The sequence below is a fragment of the Cyprinodon variegatus genome, unplaced genomic scaffold (assembly GCF_000732505.1).
Source record: "Cyprinodon variegatus isolate N-32 unplaced genomic scaffold, C_variegatus-1.0 Scaffold0, whole genome shotgun sequence".
Classification (NCBI taxonomy): domain Eukaryota; kingdom Metazoa; phylum Chordata; class Actinopteri; order Cyprinodontiformes; family Cyprinodontidae; genus Cyprinodon; species Cyprinodon variegatus.
In genome coordinates, this window is record NW_015150453.1 from 2804902 (window position 1) to 2822804 (window position 17903).

The 17903-nt window shown below is 36.6% G+C and overlaps 4 protein-coding genes across 4 annotated transcripts in view; 2 read left to right on the forward strand and 2 right to left on the reverse strand.

Annotated features, from left to right (window-relative positions):
- nt5c3a (5'-nucleotidase, cytosolic IIIA) overlaps nt 1-1037 on the reverse strand; it is a 20733-nt gene extending 19696 nt beyond the window's left edge. The window contains exon 1 of the mRNA XM_015385061.1: nt 857-1037. Coding sequence (XP_015240547.1) covers nt 857-994 — 138 coding nt within the window. The 5' untranslated portion in view covers nt 995-1037. The remainder of the gene's footprint in view (nt 1-856) is intronic.
- An 8069-nt stretch (nt 1038-9106) lies between these two features.
- Nucleotides 9107-11372, forward strand: LOC107082527 (phospholipid-metabolizing enzyme A-C1-like). Its single transcript, XM_015371298.1, has 5 exons — nt 9107-9244; nt 9345-9492; nt 9608-9740; nt 9824-10068; nt 10902-11372. Exons 2-5 carry the CDS (start codon nt 9397-9399, stop codon nt 11007-11009), a joined length of 582 nt encoding a protein of 193 aa, XP_015226784.1. The 5' UTR covers nt 9107-9244; nt 9345-9396; the 3' UTR covers nt 11010-11372.
- Nucleotides 11373-11624: 252 nt separating this feature from the next.
- dctn3 (dynactin subunit 3) lies at nt 11625-15095 on the reverse strand. Its single transcript, XM_015371414.1, has 7 exons — nt 14933-15095; nt 13710-13794; nt 12615-12701; nt 12434-12517; nt 12174-12232; nt 12041-12100; nt 11625-11846 (listed from the first exon to the last, which is right to left on the reverse strand). Exons 1-7 carry the CDS (start codon nt 15032-15034, stop codon nt 11760-11762), a joined length of 564 nt encoding a protein of 187 aa, XP_015226900.1. The 5' UTR covers nt 15035-15095; the 3' UTR covers nt 11625-11759.
- A 218-nt stretch (nt 15096-15313) lies between these two features.
- Nucleotides 15314-17903, forward strand: part of atg5 (autophagy related 5) — a 52467-nt gene continuing 49877 nt past the window's right edge. The window contains exons 1-3 of the mRNA XM_015390726.1: nt 15314-15396; nt 15730-15928; nt 17709-17836. Of these exons, the coding sequence (XP_015246212.1) occupies nt 15821-15928; nt 17709-17836 (236 nt within the window). The 5' untranslated portion in view covers nt 15314-15396; nt 15730-15820. The remainder of the gene's footprint in view (nt 15397-15729; nt 15929-17708; nt 17837-17903) is intronic.

The window sequence follows — 17903 nt, forward strand, 5'->3', positions numbered from 1 at the left end:
TTCAACTTTTACCAGTGGTTTTTAACTGCAGTATCTATACTTCTACTTAAGTAACAAATGTGTGTACTTTTGACATCGCTGCAAAGCCCTCAACATCAGCAGCTGTAACATGCCAGATAAGCGAGCCCTGCAACGGATGGTGAGGGGAGCTGAAAAATTAACAAGAAATATTGTACCCATTGTCAAGGATGCATTTAAGGCTGTGTGAAACTTTGCTCTAAAAACTCTCATATCTTCCTCACTTTATAGGTTTTTAAATCTGCTCTAACTGGAGGCCAGTGCCACAAAATTAATGCTAATCAAGACTGCTTTTTGTGTTTGTTTGTTTCTTTCAGTTTAAATGCTGGGAAATTTCTATTATTGCTCTTATACATTGGCAAATGACATGCTTTGGAAGTATGTGAAGAACTTCTCTGCAGTTTCCATGTAAAAACAGAGAGTTTTAGTGTTGGATGGGGTTTGCATAACCTGAACCGAGCCCATTCGATCGACCATGGCCACACAAAGCTCTTTTCAGAGCAGTGAAAGTATTACTGACCAACAGCTGGGCTGTCACAGCTTAGCAGCCATAAACAGAAAGCTGCAGCCCCTTCAGCCGTGAGAAGTGGCTGGTAGTGACCTCTAAAGAGCCGCTAGTTTTAGGGGTACCCGGTGCGCATGCGCAGTGCACTCACCAAGTTTAATGGAATAAAGATAAAAACAATATCGTGTTTAATTTCCGGTCATAATCTTATATTAAGTTTCAACGTATGCCTGCATAATATTCCAATCAAAATGTAAGGTAATTTTATTTTGAAGGCCTCACAATCCGTTTCCTGTTTCTTAACATAAACGCAGTTAGAGTACTTTAACTCACCATCTCTATGATCTTCGTTTTCTTCCCCGCCCGCTTCTTCTTAGCTACGATGTACTGTGCCAGCGCGACGCCACCGAACACCACACAGACGCTGGCGCTGGCTGCGGCTCCGACCTTCACCACAGCCGTCCGGTCCATGTCGGTCCGCTGTGCTGCCGCTCACCAGCCCGCTGTCCTTCCCCTGTCAACGGCCTTCTTCCCATAGATATCTATGCTTCTTCCTACTGGTGCGCACGCGGAACCAAAGATCGTCTATGCAGACGGCGAACTGTTACTCTGAAGCATGACAAGTTGAATAAATTTAAAAACCATAGCACGGTTTTCTGGGAATAATTATACAAAAAACATAAAATAATAATACAAACAGTATCTCAAATGAATTTGTTAGGAAAACTAAATAAATCATACAATTAAATAAAAGTTTCCTCAACTTATTAGAAGGAGCAAGCGATGTAGATTACATTCCGTCCTCTCCAAAAAAAATAAATTCTGCATTGTAATTTAGAAGTTATCATGGGACAAGACAGTATCTCATAAAACAAAACATAAATAAACAAAATTAAAACTGTGAGCCCTACCTAGAAACTATGGAAAAGACAAAACATAAAAACAAAGTGTTCTAAATGTGTATCTTTTGTTTGATATTGTCTTAGTCAGACTGCTGACTTATCTGTCTCCTGTTTGGTATATAAAGCCATGTCCCAAACTTCTTCAGCATTTCATTCTGTCATCAAACTTCTTCAGCATTTCATTCTGTCATTCAGCAAGGGAGGTGAGTACAGTGTAACTCTTTAATTACACATCTGTATACCTCATTACTAACTATAGGTTGTTAACAAAGCTATCAAATAGCTTAATATCTCATAGGAAGTGTTAAAACCTGTTAAGCTTAGAATATTGCTTTAAAAAAATCAACAAATGCTGAAAATAGCAATGAAGTTAAAAAATAATAGGAGACTAAATAGGATTTTTTGTGCAGTTTTCTGGATTTGCCTTTTTTTTTTTAAAGCAAATCTACACTCCTGCCTTTATTCCTTCTTAAAACTAGATCTAGATTTGTGACTTTACTTCTCTTATTTGTATTTTAATCTATATAAATTTGTTTGTATTGTTGATTTTCAGTCATTCATTTTCTGGTACAATGAGGAGCCTGATCCCGACAGCTGTAATCCTCTTTTTGGCCGTCACATTTCTGGAAACCAATGGAGTAAGATGCTGGCAAATTTATTTGACCTTCATTTTTAACTTGTGTTTTTGCGTGAATTTTACAGCAGTTTGATCAGACTGTTACTTAAAGTTGGTTTATATGTTTTCTATTCTTCCATTCACAGTTTAAATTTGGAGATATGATTTCATTTGAAAGGAGCGTTAATTTTGTCAAGTACAAGCATTTTGCTGTTTATGTGGGGAAAGGAATAAAGCATAGACTTCCCAAAACTAAGGCTCAGGACATTTTTGGGCATGGTAAGTACAATACACAACAAACCTAAATTAAAATAAGAAAAAAAAGCTAGAGCACTATAATTTTGTGAGACGTATCAAATCACTACAATCACTTTAAAAGTTGTCTTTAAAGTTGTTGCATCATTCACACACAAGACTGTCACAGTATATACACCTAAAAGTTGGGAAATAAAGCTCAAAGGCAGGCATATGTAGCATAACAGGAATGAAAATGCATGAAGGTGCAAGAAATTATCATGATAGAATACTATAATCAAGAGGACATGCTCGGACAGAAAGTATTAATATAAAAATAGGAAGAAACCAATAGATTCTTCCTGCCTCTAACTCGGTATTTATACATATAACAAAAAACAAGCTTAAAGGTGAAATAAGAGAGACTGACAGAAAAACAGAACAACAAATATTCAGCTTACATAGTAATAACACTAAAGTATACTGAAAACTATTTTGTGTCGCGATCCTTGATTTTGTCTTATTTCTCTTCTTTTTTACAGTGAAGAATTGTATTTCTCCAAAATGTCTTTTTTCTGAGCTAAATTACGATGAAGATCCAAAAGTGGACAATTACCTGGACGGTTACACAGACCCTATCACAAAAATAACATTTCAAAGAGGAACTGATGAAGAAATTAGGCAACGGATCTTAGAAACAAGCCATAAGTGCAAAACATATAGGTTATTGTCCAACAACTGTGAGCACCTTGCTACGTATATCCGTTATGGATATGGGATAGCAGTGCAGGTAAGTGTCTCATTAAAGGTTTGTGAAAAAATTTTTTTTTATAAAAATGTTGAAGACGGTTTACTCTCTTAAAAACATCAACAGTGAAGCGAATCATGGAGCTCTGTTGACCTCAAATCTCCTACGTAGGGCTGCAGCCTGTGATTAAAACAGCTAGTCCTGGTGAAGGTCATACTGCACAGCTGCAGGTTTTAAACACTAAACGAAAATAGAAGCAAAGGAGAAAAAAGTCTAAATCCGTCCCTTATTTTAATGTTTAATGCATATACTCTTTTTCTTCTTTGGTTACTCTTAGCTTTTATGTGAATAAAAACTTTTTGTTTTTCCTTTCATGTATTGCCTCTAACGACTTTGTGCAATGTTTTTTTTTGTTTTTTTTACAGTTTAACCGGACTGGTGAAAGATTCTGTTTGAACAGCCCAGTGATCAATAAGAGAGCTTTGGTCAGACACTTGAAAAAACAATTACGCTCTGATTAAAGTGTCTTAACATTTTGTTTATGTTCTCTCAATGTCATGTCAAATAAATATGCAAAGCAATTTCTGTTGTTTTATTGTCCATAAAGGTGTGCAGTTGATAACAAAATGCAGTATACAAAATCTATTTTACATTGAAGTGCCATTGTGGTACCAGCCAGCAGTACAGACATTTTTTTATTATTTACAGTATTTTATATAAATATATTTGTTATCATCATCAGTCAGAAATCAGAGCTAAGAAAATAAATAGAAAAATAGAATTGAATAGAATAGAACTTAGTTGATCTCACAATGGAGAAATTCAGTTGTGACATTAGCTCTTCAATTCAATTAAATTAATTTTATTTATATAGCGTCAATTCACCACACATGTCATCTCAAGCCACTTTACAGAGACAATTCAATCAGATCTCTACAGTAAAATTGATTCAAAGTTTTCTATCTAAGGAAAACCAGTAGATTGCATTGACTCCAAGGCAATCCCTCACACCAAACATGCTTTTAGCGACAGTGGAGAGAAAAAACTCCCTTGTAACAGGAAGAAACCTCCAGCAGAACCAGACTCAGTGTGAGTGGACATCTGCCGAGGCCGACTGGGGTTCAAGGAGACAGAAGCAGACATCCAGAACGAAGCAGATAAACAAAGAAACTAGTCAACCAGCTCCACTGGCGGCCCCGTTCGGGAAACACACAGCCAGTGAGCACATCCAGCCAGTCACAGAGAAACAGGACTACACTGAAAACTCTTATAAACACTTTTATAAAAAAAAAAAAAAACAGGAGTTGCACAAAGAAGGAAAAGGTACATGAAGTATATACAGTGCATCCAGATATGTAGAGTGGATGGTAAAAATAAAGAAGAGATTTAAGGTGACTTATATATATATACAGTATCTTACTTACAGTAAAGTGGTGGTAGGTAAAGTGCACTTTCTGGATTGTTAAATAGATGAATAGTATAAGTTATTGCAGTGTTATTATACTAGATTATAGTGCAGTGGCATTGTAAAGTCTGATGGCAGCGGAGATGAATGACCTGTGGTAGCGCTCCTTTTTACACACGAGGTATATAAGTCTGTTATTAAATGAGCTGCTCAGCTCCTCCACAGTCTGGTGCAGACGGTAAAAGGTGTTGTCCATGTTGTAAGCTTGGACAACACCCTCCTCTCGGCCACATCCTCCACCGAGTCCAGAGCGCAACGCAGGACAGAAGTGGCCTTTCTCACCAGCTTGTTCAATAGAAGTGGCCCTCCTAACCTATTTAAGGGATGCAAAATAAAATGTCCGAGTATCAGACAGCTGCTTTGAAATCGTCTTTTTTTTAACCACAGCAATTACTGTAGTTAAATTAATGATTAAAAAACTTATATTACTACTCAACTGAAAAAGTAAGATTCATGTAAAGTTTGAGCACTAAGCTACCCGTCACTCTAAATTGCATTGAATATATAGGAAAGAATGTTCAGGGTACACACTTAATATTTGATAGATCTATTTAAGCAAGAATTTCTTTATTATTGTTGTGTAGCATAAATCTGATTAACCTGTTGGATGCTAAGCTGTTAAGAACACCCAGGTTGCTTCAAAAGGAACCTTAAGGCATTTGGTATGTTAATTCTGGCATCTCTCACCTTCTACTTGAAAGTACTCCATAAATGTTCAATCACACAGGAAATGTTTTTGAAGCACAATGTGCTGGGATCCACATAGCTTTTTTCCTTCCACACAACTATCCATTAACATGTTTGGATATAGCTCACTACCAACAGCAAACCACATCCAACATGTTTCAGGGGTCACAAAATTCAATAAAGTCCATCAAATAAAAGCATCACAAAAAGCAAGAAGCAGTAAAATGTTAATTTAAACTGCTAAAACACATAATGCATTTATGAAAAATCCTCTCACTAAGCATGCTTGTAGCGACAGTGGAGAGGAAAAACTCCCTTTTAACAGGATGAAACCTCCAGCAGAACCAGGCTCAGTGTGAGCGGCCATCTGCCGAGGCCGACTGGGGTTCAAGCAGAGATATAAAAAGCAGCTATAAAACGCAGCCCCATCCCGAAAACACACAGCCAGGCAGAAGAGCTCTGAGCCAACTCCCATGTCAGAGGATGAAGAGAGCACATCCAGCCAGTCACAGTCAGAGAAACAGGACGACACTGGAAAAACAGGCAGATCGCCAACATCTATAAACAAAGGTGTCGATGGCAGCAGCACAGCTCATATTTCTCTCCAGGATGGTGTCACAGCAAAACAGGAACAGACCAGGCGAAGCTACTATGAGAAAAAGCAGAGAGAGCATAATGTTAGTGATTAAACTAACAGATTCTGCAGAGTGGGAAAATAGAGAGAGAATGAAGCAGAAGGATAAAATAGGTGTCCCTATGTCCTCCAGAATCCGAAGCCTATAGCAGCATAACTACAGAGATAGCTCAGGATAACCTGAGCCACTCTAACTATAAGCTTTATCAAAAAGGAAAGTTTTAAGCCTAGCCTTGAGGAGATGTCTGCAGAGAGGGAAGTCTGGGAGTCTCTTGCGAGTCTCCCCCGCAATCTAGTCCCGGATTCTGGTGAACTGGACTTTGTTTCCAAGTTTGAAGACATTTTGCCTTCCATTCAGGAAGCTTTTTCAATTCAAAATGTCAGAAACAACACGGAGGCTTTATACAGTAGCTCAACAAAGACTTGTTTTTGCTTAGAAAACATACAAATTGAAACGGACGAACGGGTCCACCCCTTTGAAATGGGGGTAGTTTGGCTTCTTTGTTCGCCTGCAATGCCCCATACCTGCTATGTCTCTGAAAGGGGGGTCGTTATCATCGCAACCCAAACCCCTTTACAGGGCAACATATTACCTCATGTATTTCCCTTTAACGACCCCCACAAAACACTAAAACACTAAAACACTAAATATAAGGAATCAAATAGATTAAGCAACAGTTAAAAATGAGAAACATCACACTTAAAAAATAGAAATCAAGACATCTACAGATTATGACTAAATAGCTTGAAATTAAAGAACCAAATCTGAACTATCAGATTTTAATACACTTAGATTTAAAAAAAAAAATAGATTGTTTATCTAAAACAAACCCAGAACATTAAATTCAGTTTTATAGGTCATTAGTTAACGTATATAAAAAGCTTTTACAAGCGGTTTAAAACAAGCTCACACCTACAATTATCTGTCTCCAACAGATAAGTATGGAAAAATATATGCAAATATACATATAAAGTTTGACCGTGGCTCTAAAAGGGATAGAACCATTTTTATGTGTACAAGAAAAGTCTTACAGTACAGCAGCAGAAATGAGGATGACCTCCACATAGCAACAGAAATAAAGTAATATTTACAAAATAGAATAAGGAACCTGAAAAATAAAACATCTGGACACTAACCCTTCTCGATCTTAGAGTCGATTTTCCAATTAAAAAGCCAACTAATTCATCTCATTTTACAGGCTGGGAAACAGTGGAAGGACTGCTTGGGTGTATTTAAGCTTTCTTCCTTCCTCAACAGGTATCTGCAATTTACTAAAGGTAAGATTCTTGAGAGCTTTCTTAGAAGAAAAACATATATTTGAATCCAGTGAATGACGTTTGTACATTTACTCAAGCTCTTTGGTTTTGTTTCATAGTACTTATCACATTTTTTACCTTAAATTTCAGACAATGACTTAAAAAAAAAAAATTTTAAAGCACGGAATATAAATGTGACAAAATGGTTAAAAAACTGAATGAAGCAAAACCAGTTCTATAGAACTACAGCAGCAGGATGCACAGTGCTTCATAGAAAATTTCATTCAGTAATCTATAATTTTTCGACATTTTATGAAATTGCGAAAAGAAATCTTAATTTAGGAAAACTGTTCTTGGTTTTAAAAATAAATTACATGAAAAAAATGAAAAACTTTGGAAGCTATTTGTTCACACATTTTAGTTTATACAAATGTCAATGTAATGTATCTGAGATTACAATACATAGCTATTACAAGGAGGAGGATGGAATAAGATGTGTTAAAGATGAGGTTTTAAAAACCATATGTCCCTTTCTTTCCTCTCATTCCCTTCTTTGTGTCTCTCCCAGAAAGATAAATAATAACTATGCAATTTAGTTCTAACTTGACAAAACAAGAGTTAATATATTTAACAGGCACTATCTAACAGCAGCTGGAGCAGATAGCTGTAAAAATTGACATGATTTATATTTACAGTCACAGCATGCATAAATGAGGTGTAATAAAGCTTCATAGAAATGAGCTCTGAACACCATTCAAGCAGGGTGTGTAATGAACGTTTTTGATAAAGCTTTGAAGGTTTATTTTTTCTTTTTCATAGTAAATTATGCCAAAGTTGCATAATAACATATTTATTTTTTCATTAAAAATATTTTTGATTGACTCCTTAGGTGTGAGTGTGTGCGTGAATGGTTGTTTGTCTCTGTGTTGCCCTGCGATGGACTGGCGACCTGTCCAGGTTGTACCCTGCCTCTAGGCACCAGCAAGCTTGATGGAAAATGGATAGATTTTCGATTGATATGTCTATTAAAATACTGTTTCCAAACAATAACTGTGCATAACTCATTACTTTAGTCTGTAGTCCCAGTTCTAAAGTCCTTACACTGGCTCCCTGTATCTCAGAGAATAGACTTTAAAATACTTCTGTTGGTTTATGAATCCCTGAATGGCTTAGCACCTAAATACATCACAGACTTGCTATCAGTGTATCAACCCTCCAGACCACTCAGGACTTCTGACTCCAGCCTGCTCTGCAGACCTAGAACCAGAACTAAACATGGAGAAGCAGCATTTAGTTCCTATGCTCCACTTATCTGGAACAAACTTCCAGAAAACTGTAAAAGTGCGGAAAGCCTGAGTTAATTTAAATCAAGACTAAAAACACATTTGTTTAGGATTGCCTTCAACTGTTCTAGTTAAACAGTTCAACTAAAACATATATTTTTTAGTTTTCTTGTTTGTTTCTGCATTTTTTTATTTTATTTTTTTCCCTACTTGCTTTGATTCTGTTTGATCTTCCTGTATTTTAATCATGTAAAGCACTTTGCATTGTCTTTGTACTGAATTGTGCTATACAAATAAATTTGCCTTGCCTTGCCTAGAAGGAGAAAATTAAATTCCCTAAACATGATTAGTTTTTTTATTTTTGTCTTAATTGATGATTTTAACTGAGTCAAGTCAGATTATTGTAAATTCAACTGTACTTAGAGGAAAGAGGATCAAAGCAACCTTGATGCTTCACTAACCTTAAAGGACTTTAATGAATCTCTAAGTTTTAGTTTCCCTTTGTCAGCAGACACATTAATGCCTGATCTGTAATATCACAGAAAATTCATTCTGTTACGTTTCATTCTACCTAAACGAAACAAAGAGTGACAGATACATGCCATGTGCTCCCTTTTACTGAATTTACTCTAATAAAGCTTATCTTGCAGGAGGTGACGAATGCTGGTTGTGAACAGACAGAACAGCTGGTAAGAGAAACTGTACGGATGAGAGAGTCTGTTCAGAGCTTAGATAACACGCAGCAAACATAAACACTGATAGGAGATATCCTATTGTGGATTCGTAACATACAGAACTGCACACACGGTCACGACTACTCAGAAGTATTGTTCCAAATTGTATATAAGGAAGTGGTTTCCTTCCATTCAGTAAACTCCAAGTGTTTCAAATGAAGGTAAGACCTGAAATAATGACTGATCTCCTGTTTACTACTAAAATATCGCAATCACTTTAATATAATCTGTGTTAAATAATAAACTTTTTTTTAATTACAGAGATGGCTTTTTGAAAACTTTCATTTAAAACAAATTATTTCACCAGTCTGACATGTTCACCTCAGACCATGACTGCTTAAAGCCTAAGGAAGCTACCCTGGTGGATGTGATCCTTCTGCTGATGATCACAACACTGGAGATGAGTAGAGTAAGTTCCTTATTATTATTTAACTTTACAAAGGTATCTAAAATGTTTTAATTACAGATAGTTTTATCAATTTCTGTTTATTCTAAATGTGCTACATATGTTCTTCCACCTACAGTTCCAATTTGGAGACATCATTTCTTATAAAACGAGGTGTAAAGTTGGAATTCGGTACAAACACTTCGCCGTCTACGTTGGAGATGTAAATATTTGTGGGAAAAACGCCGGGGAGGAAATCTATGAACAAGCAAGTAAGTATGTTTCGAGAACATTATAGGGAATTATAGATTAGATTAATAAACAGCTTTTTTTCTTTTCTGTTATTTGTTCACAGAGAAATATCATGGTAAATCGTGCAGATTTTCTAAACTACTTATGCACGAGGAGCCAGAAGTGAACAATTACCTGGATGACTATACAGACCCCCTAACAGGAGAGACTTACGGTAAAGGAGATGATAAGGAAATAATTAAACGCATCATTGAGACGTATCAGAACTGCAGGATTTATGGCATCCTTCATAACAACTGTGAGCACATTGCCACCTACGTCCGCTATGGAGTGAGGGTAGCAGTGCAGGTATGTGGCTCATTTAGTTTGAACTCAAGAACAGGCTATTGTTTAGAGATGCAAAAAGAGAATAACGCCTCAGATCTTTCATAGAAATATTTAAACAGATTGTCTTATTAATAAAATACCTCCTAACTGCCAATTTAGACTCGATTCACCACAATTAACAACATACGCTAAAGAGAAAATGTTTTATCCTCTAAATTCAATCAAAAGTCTTGTTCTTTAAATCATCTGTTGGTTACGTGAGATTTTTAACATATAAGGAATTTGATCGACTCATTATATAAATAAGGAAATTAAATTCCTCAGGAGATGCCTCAAAAACTAAAATGAATACCAACAAATCAGTAATTGACTATTGGTAGGTTTCTCATTCAGATAAATTTAGATAAAACTGGCTGATAAATTAAAATTTGAATTTTATTTTCTATGCAACTTTTTAATTTAGATTATTAAAATAAAAATTGCTTGTTCTGCTGGGTTTTCTGTGGCAATTGATGTAAAGATTGGGGTCTTTGTAAACTTAGTGAGATGCTTATGACAAAATAAGGTCCTGTCAAAGTAGCATCAATAGATTGTTACATTGTTATAAGCAGCTATTATTTGTTTTTCACGGCATTTTAAGGTTCATGATTATGTGGAGGAAGATGTTTATAAATCAAAATTCACATGTAGACAAATTCCATAGATTCTTATTCCATATTGCTTTAATTAAAATTTAAAAACGCTTAAGAATTGTAGCTTCTCTGTACAACCATGACATAATTTTTGCTCTATTTATCTCCTAAATCATCTTCTAATTACCTAAATGTTCCTGACAGCTTTTCCTCTATTTTCAGTTCAACATGACTGGTGAGGGTCTCATGTTAGGCAGCGATAAATTTGACAAGAAGCATTTACGGGAGTACCTGAGGAACAAATCCAAATGCCCCTCGCATCACAACTGAGAGGATTCTTCTGATTACGCTCCATTTTAACAGACTTTCAAAGATGTCGACCCGGACACTTCGCACTGGAAGGAAACTCTTGAAAAGCAACAGCATTGAAGAAAACCAAGTCTTCATTTGGTCACAAGTTTCAGACTCATAAATGAAAAGGACAGTAATAGTTATTACTTTAATGATTACCTTCAAGCTTTGGGACAAGTTATACACAAACATTTAAAATAAAACAATATTTAAAGTTTTACTTATTAAGAGATCCAAGAGGGGAAAAATAGGTGTTTCTGTGATTTTTACAAAAGGATTGGAGGGATGGAAATCGTTGAAGTTAAAATAAAGAGCTACAATAGCACTACTGTCAATAAAGCATAATAGCAGCCATTCAAAGTTGTTAGCGCTGCGGGCTGTATAAAAGGACTTAACTATTCCTAACAAGCCTCAGACCAGTTGTTTTATTTTATCAGTACACAACTTTGCATTAGAAGTACTAAACAGTCACTAACTGTGTTTAGGCAACATGACTATGTTGCTGTTTTAAAGGAAAAACGGTTTCTTGGCCTGTAAATCGATTAAGAGCTAAAAGGTAAGAAAGAAGCTAAGAAATGTGTTGAAATGATGTTGATTTTGAGTTTTTTCCTTCTGACTAACTGGGATGGAATAAGCTACATAATGTAACATGTCTGTTCAGGAGCTCCTTTCATAGTGCAGGGTTCTTCATCATCGCTGTCGTCATCTGTCCGGCTTTGTTCAGAGCAACTACTCCACCGGTCGGATTCCTTTGGCCTCCTCCGCCTTCCTCAGGGTCTCATCCCACTGGGTGAACTGCTTGGACAGCAGGAACATCTAACAAAGAGAAATCAATCTACCTTAACATGAATCCATTTAAAAAAAAGGGAAACAGCTTTTCCAATCTAGGTTATCTTTATATTCATTTGCTCTAATTCTGGCTTTTCCAGCCTTCCAATGGTGCACTATGAAATGAATTTGAAAAATTATATTTTTTTGTCTTTTTTTTCTTTTACTGAAAGGTTCGGTACCATTTTGTTGTATTCCTCAAAAAGCTTCTTAACTTCCAGCGACTGAGCTTCAGTTTGGTCCTGAAAAGAAAAGAACACATTTGTTAACTACGCCAAGAACAATGCAGATAGTACGATTCAGAGCAGAACCTGCCTGTTGCTTGATGTGGATCTGTGAAAGACGCTGCAGCTTTGTCGCATGTTCAGGTACATCTGTAGACGCGGGGGGAAAAAAAAGACAGCTGACAGAGGCTTTGGAGAGAACATTAGCACTTCTACTCAGAATGAGAGGTTTACAATTCACATATCAAACTAAGACACAACTGATAAGGTTAGTGTCTACTTCTGTTCTCAGCAGGCAGATGATAAATAAATAAAAATGCAATAATAAAGCTTAATTTGCACATTTCTAACCTCTAATGTGGGTGCTGTCCAACAGTGGCTGCAAACTGTTAACTTGCTCCAACAAAGCAGCTTCCGAGAGCAAGGAGTCTTCCTCTGTGCAATGACACACAATAAATGAAGTGAAATACACATCAATGAAGCATTAGAGACACAAAAAGTCTTATTTCTACAATATTCTTGTAGCTCACACCTGCAAGGATGAACTCTAGTTTCATGGCATCAGGCAGAGTGATGTGGTCAGTAAACTGGGGGTCCAGGTACTTCATCAGGTCCTCAACTGCACAACACAATCAGAGAGAAGACTTTACAGAATGCAAGTGCAGCATCTTTAATGACAGAAATCATAAATACAAAGCCTAAACCTGGGTTTAATCTGCGATTTTTTTGCCATGTTCTGGGCGACTTTCCAATCGTGTGAGAATTGTAAAAGCGACTTTTAGCCTGATCGTGCGTCATGTAGTGTAGAGGGGCTAACGAGGGGCGATCAGCCTTTCACAACCACCTCCCGATCAGGAACCGTGAGGTCGGGAGAAAATCAAACATGTTTGAAACTCAGTCGACCGTTGTGGACAAATCCCACAGTGGGCATGTGCAAACAAAGACTCTTCTTCTTCTTCCTCTCAGATAAAAACACAGAATCATGGCCGGGGTGCGAGTGAAATGGAGTTCTTTCTGTAAAATTGACAGACCGCATTAGCCACGTTTGCTCAGTCATGTCTTTGTCCAAATACGTTTTTTTTTTAGGGCTTTCAGCAAAACATTGCACAAATTGCCAAGGCAGCGTGTTTCACTCTAGTGAGCTCCATATTCCTCTTCTACTGGTTTGGCTTCTGGATAGACGAGTCTGAGTAGCGCCATCTCACTGCGGAGCTGAGTCCGACGTGGTTTTCAGTCGTACAGTGTGAGCAGGTAGATCGCATCAGAGCATCGTGCCACACATACATCGTGAGCTGTAAACTCACACTGTACCACGAAACCCTGCAGTTCCGTGGTACAGTGTGAGCTGTAGCTGCGTCAACGATTGAAAAAAAAAAAGCAGAGTGTATGCCCTTAGACTTAAGCAACTTAAAATGTTTCAGTTGTTTTTAACCAATGAATGGATGGATGGATTGATGGCAAAACGAAAAAAAAAAACAACACTTAGAGAATGGGACAGGAAATAATCAGGACATTTATATCTTTTATACTCATTCAGTGGTGGTAAATAACATAATATTAAAAGCCTGAGTAATCATCTAATGCGATGTAAAATCAATCACCGATGAGTCAAACTAAAGAGACTCACTCTTCTTGTGGAGGATCTTTACTCTCTCTCTCTTGTTAGCTGTGTTGGTCAAACCAGCTTGAATTCTGGCCAAAGATTCAGCACACTGCAGGGAAAAGCAAACGCATTTATGAATAAAGTCATAGACAGAAAATATAAAAGAAAGTATTTTTATTTCTTATAGTTATGTGTTTGGATAATTATCATTGAAGATGAGCGAGTTTATTACACCTTGTTATTGGCTGCCTGTTGCATGTCAGAACTGATGTTTTAATCTAATTAAGACAGCTCCTCTGTTTGGGTATAGAGCCATGGATGTCTACTCATCTGCTAACGTGTGTGATGTAAAATAAGATGATGTGGCAGACTGGAGATGTATAAAATGCCTTTTTAACTATTAATCGGAGCTGCTTCCTGAGAGGTGAACAGCTCACATTCTGTAAACTTCTGTAAAAGCAACTTCTCTGAACTAAGATTACAATTTCTATCAGAATATGTTGTCATGTCTCATGGTTACTTAATAAATATAAGTTATAAAGTGTTATTTAAAGAGTTTGTCCCGAGTGATCTCTTTTCAAGGAAAAGAACCAGAGAGATAGAGCTTCAAGGTGCAGACACAGAGCCTATCCTTAACATATGCTATGCCCAGTGTGACCAGAAAACAAGTTTAACTACAACGGGCGAAATGCATTTTAAATCAGTGTCTATTTCATGCATCATTCCGTGCTAAACATTTCAGGATAGCAGGGAGATTTATGGCCTTCACCTTTAACTTGGGAGTATTAATTGAATGAGAACGATTGTCAGGAGTTACAAACATCCATGAATTAATAAAAGCAAAACCAAGAATAAGCAGCTCTGTTGTTACAACGTCCTCCTAGTTTAATATTCTCCAGATAAAACAGCAAACCTGAATGACTGCGAGTTAATAAAACATGTTTTCACATCACGAGCTTGGCAAACAAACCCTCTGGCAAAAGTCAACAGTGAGCTTAATTTTAATGTTAACTGCCGATAAAAAGCAACATTTAATAATTGCAATATCAAAATTATATACATTGCCTTACTTATGGTCCCAGGTCTAGCTATATATGTCATATTTTCTGATACCGAATAATCAAAAATGATGATTTTCTAAAAGGGCGTATACTCCTACCCAGAAAACGAATCATCGTTTGTTATGCTAAGCTAACAGCTAACAATTTCTAAAACTCTGACGTTTCTGTGCCTCTATACAGACGGACCTTAACGGGTTTTCCACTTTTGTTTCTCCTCTCGCCGTATAATCGACTCTCCAACGCCTGAAGGCGCATTTCAAGGCTGTCTGTGTCCATCTTTTGGTCCATCTTTTGCAGCTAAAGATGACAACAGCAACCAAAGATTTGGGTCTAGCTACATGAAAAGGGGCGTCGCATGTTGATGATGTAATGCTACAGCGCCTTTTGAAATTATTTATTACTTTTGTCAAAACATAAGTTACTGGTTAAGTAATAAACCAAAAATATTTCCGAATTAAGGTGAACTTAAACTAAATAAAAAATGTATATATAAATATATATGTATATATTGTTTTTTAGTGGAATATTGGAGTCTCCGCTAGGCGTCGCTGTTTGGCTGTAAATTATGATTTCCGGGTTATAGCAGCAGCAGATGACAACATTGTGGGCCCGTCTTTCCATTCAGACTGTCTCCCAAACATCGTCAAAAAGTAAGGTTTTATAATGTAACGCTGTATTTTTTAGTACACAATAAATATCCGTTACGAGAAAAATGCACATAGTGCCCTGACAGGAAGCAAATTAGTTCATTAGCCCATTTTCGTTGATTTTCTCTCTGCTGAGTTAGCTTACCTAGCATTAAAGCTAACGTCTGTAATGTAGTTCACAGGGGTAGTTTTACAGGATAGGTGCTAGTTTTGAATCCCGTTAGACGAGTTTACTCCTCTATAACTTCGTAATAACTTCTCTGAGAGTTGAGTATATCCAATGCTTCAATGGCAGTTGTCATTTTGACTTAAAAATGACTTATTTTCTGTTTATAGCTGAAGGAAGCTATTCGTATTTTGGGATCCATCTCTCTGCTTTTGGGGGATTTATCATTTATGTCCTACTGGGAAGAGCAACAGCAGCATCATGGCAGATGACAAGGACGTGTTGAGAGATGTTTGGTTCGGCCGGATCCCCACATGCTTCACTCTGAATCCAGATGAGGTGACTGAAAGGGAGGCAGAAGCATACTATGTAAGCCGATTAGTTTGTTCCTGTTTATCATATTGTGTTGTTCATGTCGTTGTGGACCATCAATCTAATGAATAAAAACAGAAAATCAATTTAATATGTATGAAACCTGGTGAGCCCAGTCACTGCTTAATGTCTGCCTAATTACAAAAAGATAACATGAAATGACATTGCTGTAGTAAACCCTATTATACTGTTGTGTTGTTCTTGAACAAATGCAAAAAATAACTCTTATTATGTTACTTCAAGTCAAGCTTCATGACTTAACCTTACCCTAATAAATCAAACTTAGTGATTACTGAAAGACCAACTTCCTTACATCCATTGCTCATGGACATTATAAGCAGCATTATAACAGGGAGGATTTATTTGGTCACCATGCTGATACCAATTCTATCAATATCTGTAAAGTAATGACTGTAAATATCATCATATAACTATAACTTGTTCAGTAGAAGCATTTTCATTCATAATAGTTGGTGAAGGTTCTCTGTCATCCAGGTCATAGTCATTCCAAAACAAATTTATTAACAATCCACTGGACTTGGTTTCCGAGTTTGAAGACGTTTCGCTTCCCATCCAGGAAGATTTTTCAATTCAAAATGTCAGGAATAGCGTTGAGTTCAAGCTTCCTGAATGGGAAGCGAAACGTCTTCAAACTAGGAAACCAATTCCAGTGAGTTATTTTTAATTTTTTTGGAATTCCTATTTCAGCACCAATACAATTACCAAAGATTGTGGATCTTTTCTTTTTTTTTTTTTTTTTTAAAAGCTTTGAAACCTAGAACTTCAAAACAGTTTTAAATTAGCAAATCACTCGGAGAGAGCAGACCTTTGCCAAGCAGCAAATTTTACCCCAAATTGCGACTTACACCTATAACTAAAACTCACACATGATGATCTGGATTGTTAACAAATGTAAATGAATTGTTCATTGGCATGAGGTGCATCTCTGGTAAAACATTTTTTCCTTAAAATTCGTTCATAAGTTTTCAATTGATCCTGCTAACAAGCCAACCATGATTAATTTTCTTTTGTTTTTGTCTTTATTAAAATACCTCCTGCTTAGACTGTCAGTAGTCACTGCTGCCACCCTCTGGTTTAGTGGAGAACTGTTGTTCTACCAAATATCCCTATCTCACAATAGTAGAGAATCTTTTAGAAAATTCCTGTATCAAGATCATGATCTGGATCATCAGCAACATTAAATGAATTGTTCTTTGGAATTAGGGAGACCTCTGATAAAAAAAATCAGTTTCATTAAAATCTGTCCATAACTTCTTACTCCTTTTACACAGACAGAAAAACATACACAAGCTCTCCAAAAAAGTTAACCCCCTAGACGGAGGTAATTAAACACTGCAACTCATTGCCTGCACTTTTATTACTCTCATTAATCTCAACTTAATTTTCTTAAAATTTCTAACCTTTAAAACTATTTCCTGTAAAGGGACCTGTGGTATGTTTTTTGTTTATTTGTTGTCATCATCAGAACAAGTTTGAAATAACCAGTCAGATCTCAAGTGAAATTGGAACCTAATACACTTCTGTACAACCAGTGGACAGATAGCAAGAATTAATATTTTGCACTTTTGGATAGAAGGTTCTTAGTAGAAGTTTTAAATGCAAAACGAAGAAATGAGGATGAGACAAAAAATGAAGCACGTTATCGCAGGCATTCATTTAACCCAACTAGACTGTCCATGGTAGATCAGTGGTTGTATTTTACCTTTAGATCAACAAACTGTTTCACCTCTGAAGGTTGTTTATTTGTTTTTATCAGCTGCTGCTACCCAGGGTGAGCTACCTGCCTGTTGTCACAGACAAGGTGAAGAAACACTTCCAGAAAGTGATGAGGGCGGAGGACGTGGAGGAGATGTGGTTCGAGTATGAAGGAACGCCACTCAAATGGTATGAAAGTGATTGTAGTGAAACATTACAGAAAATATTCTACTTTTATTCTAATTTATTCTACAAA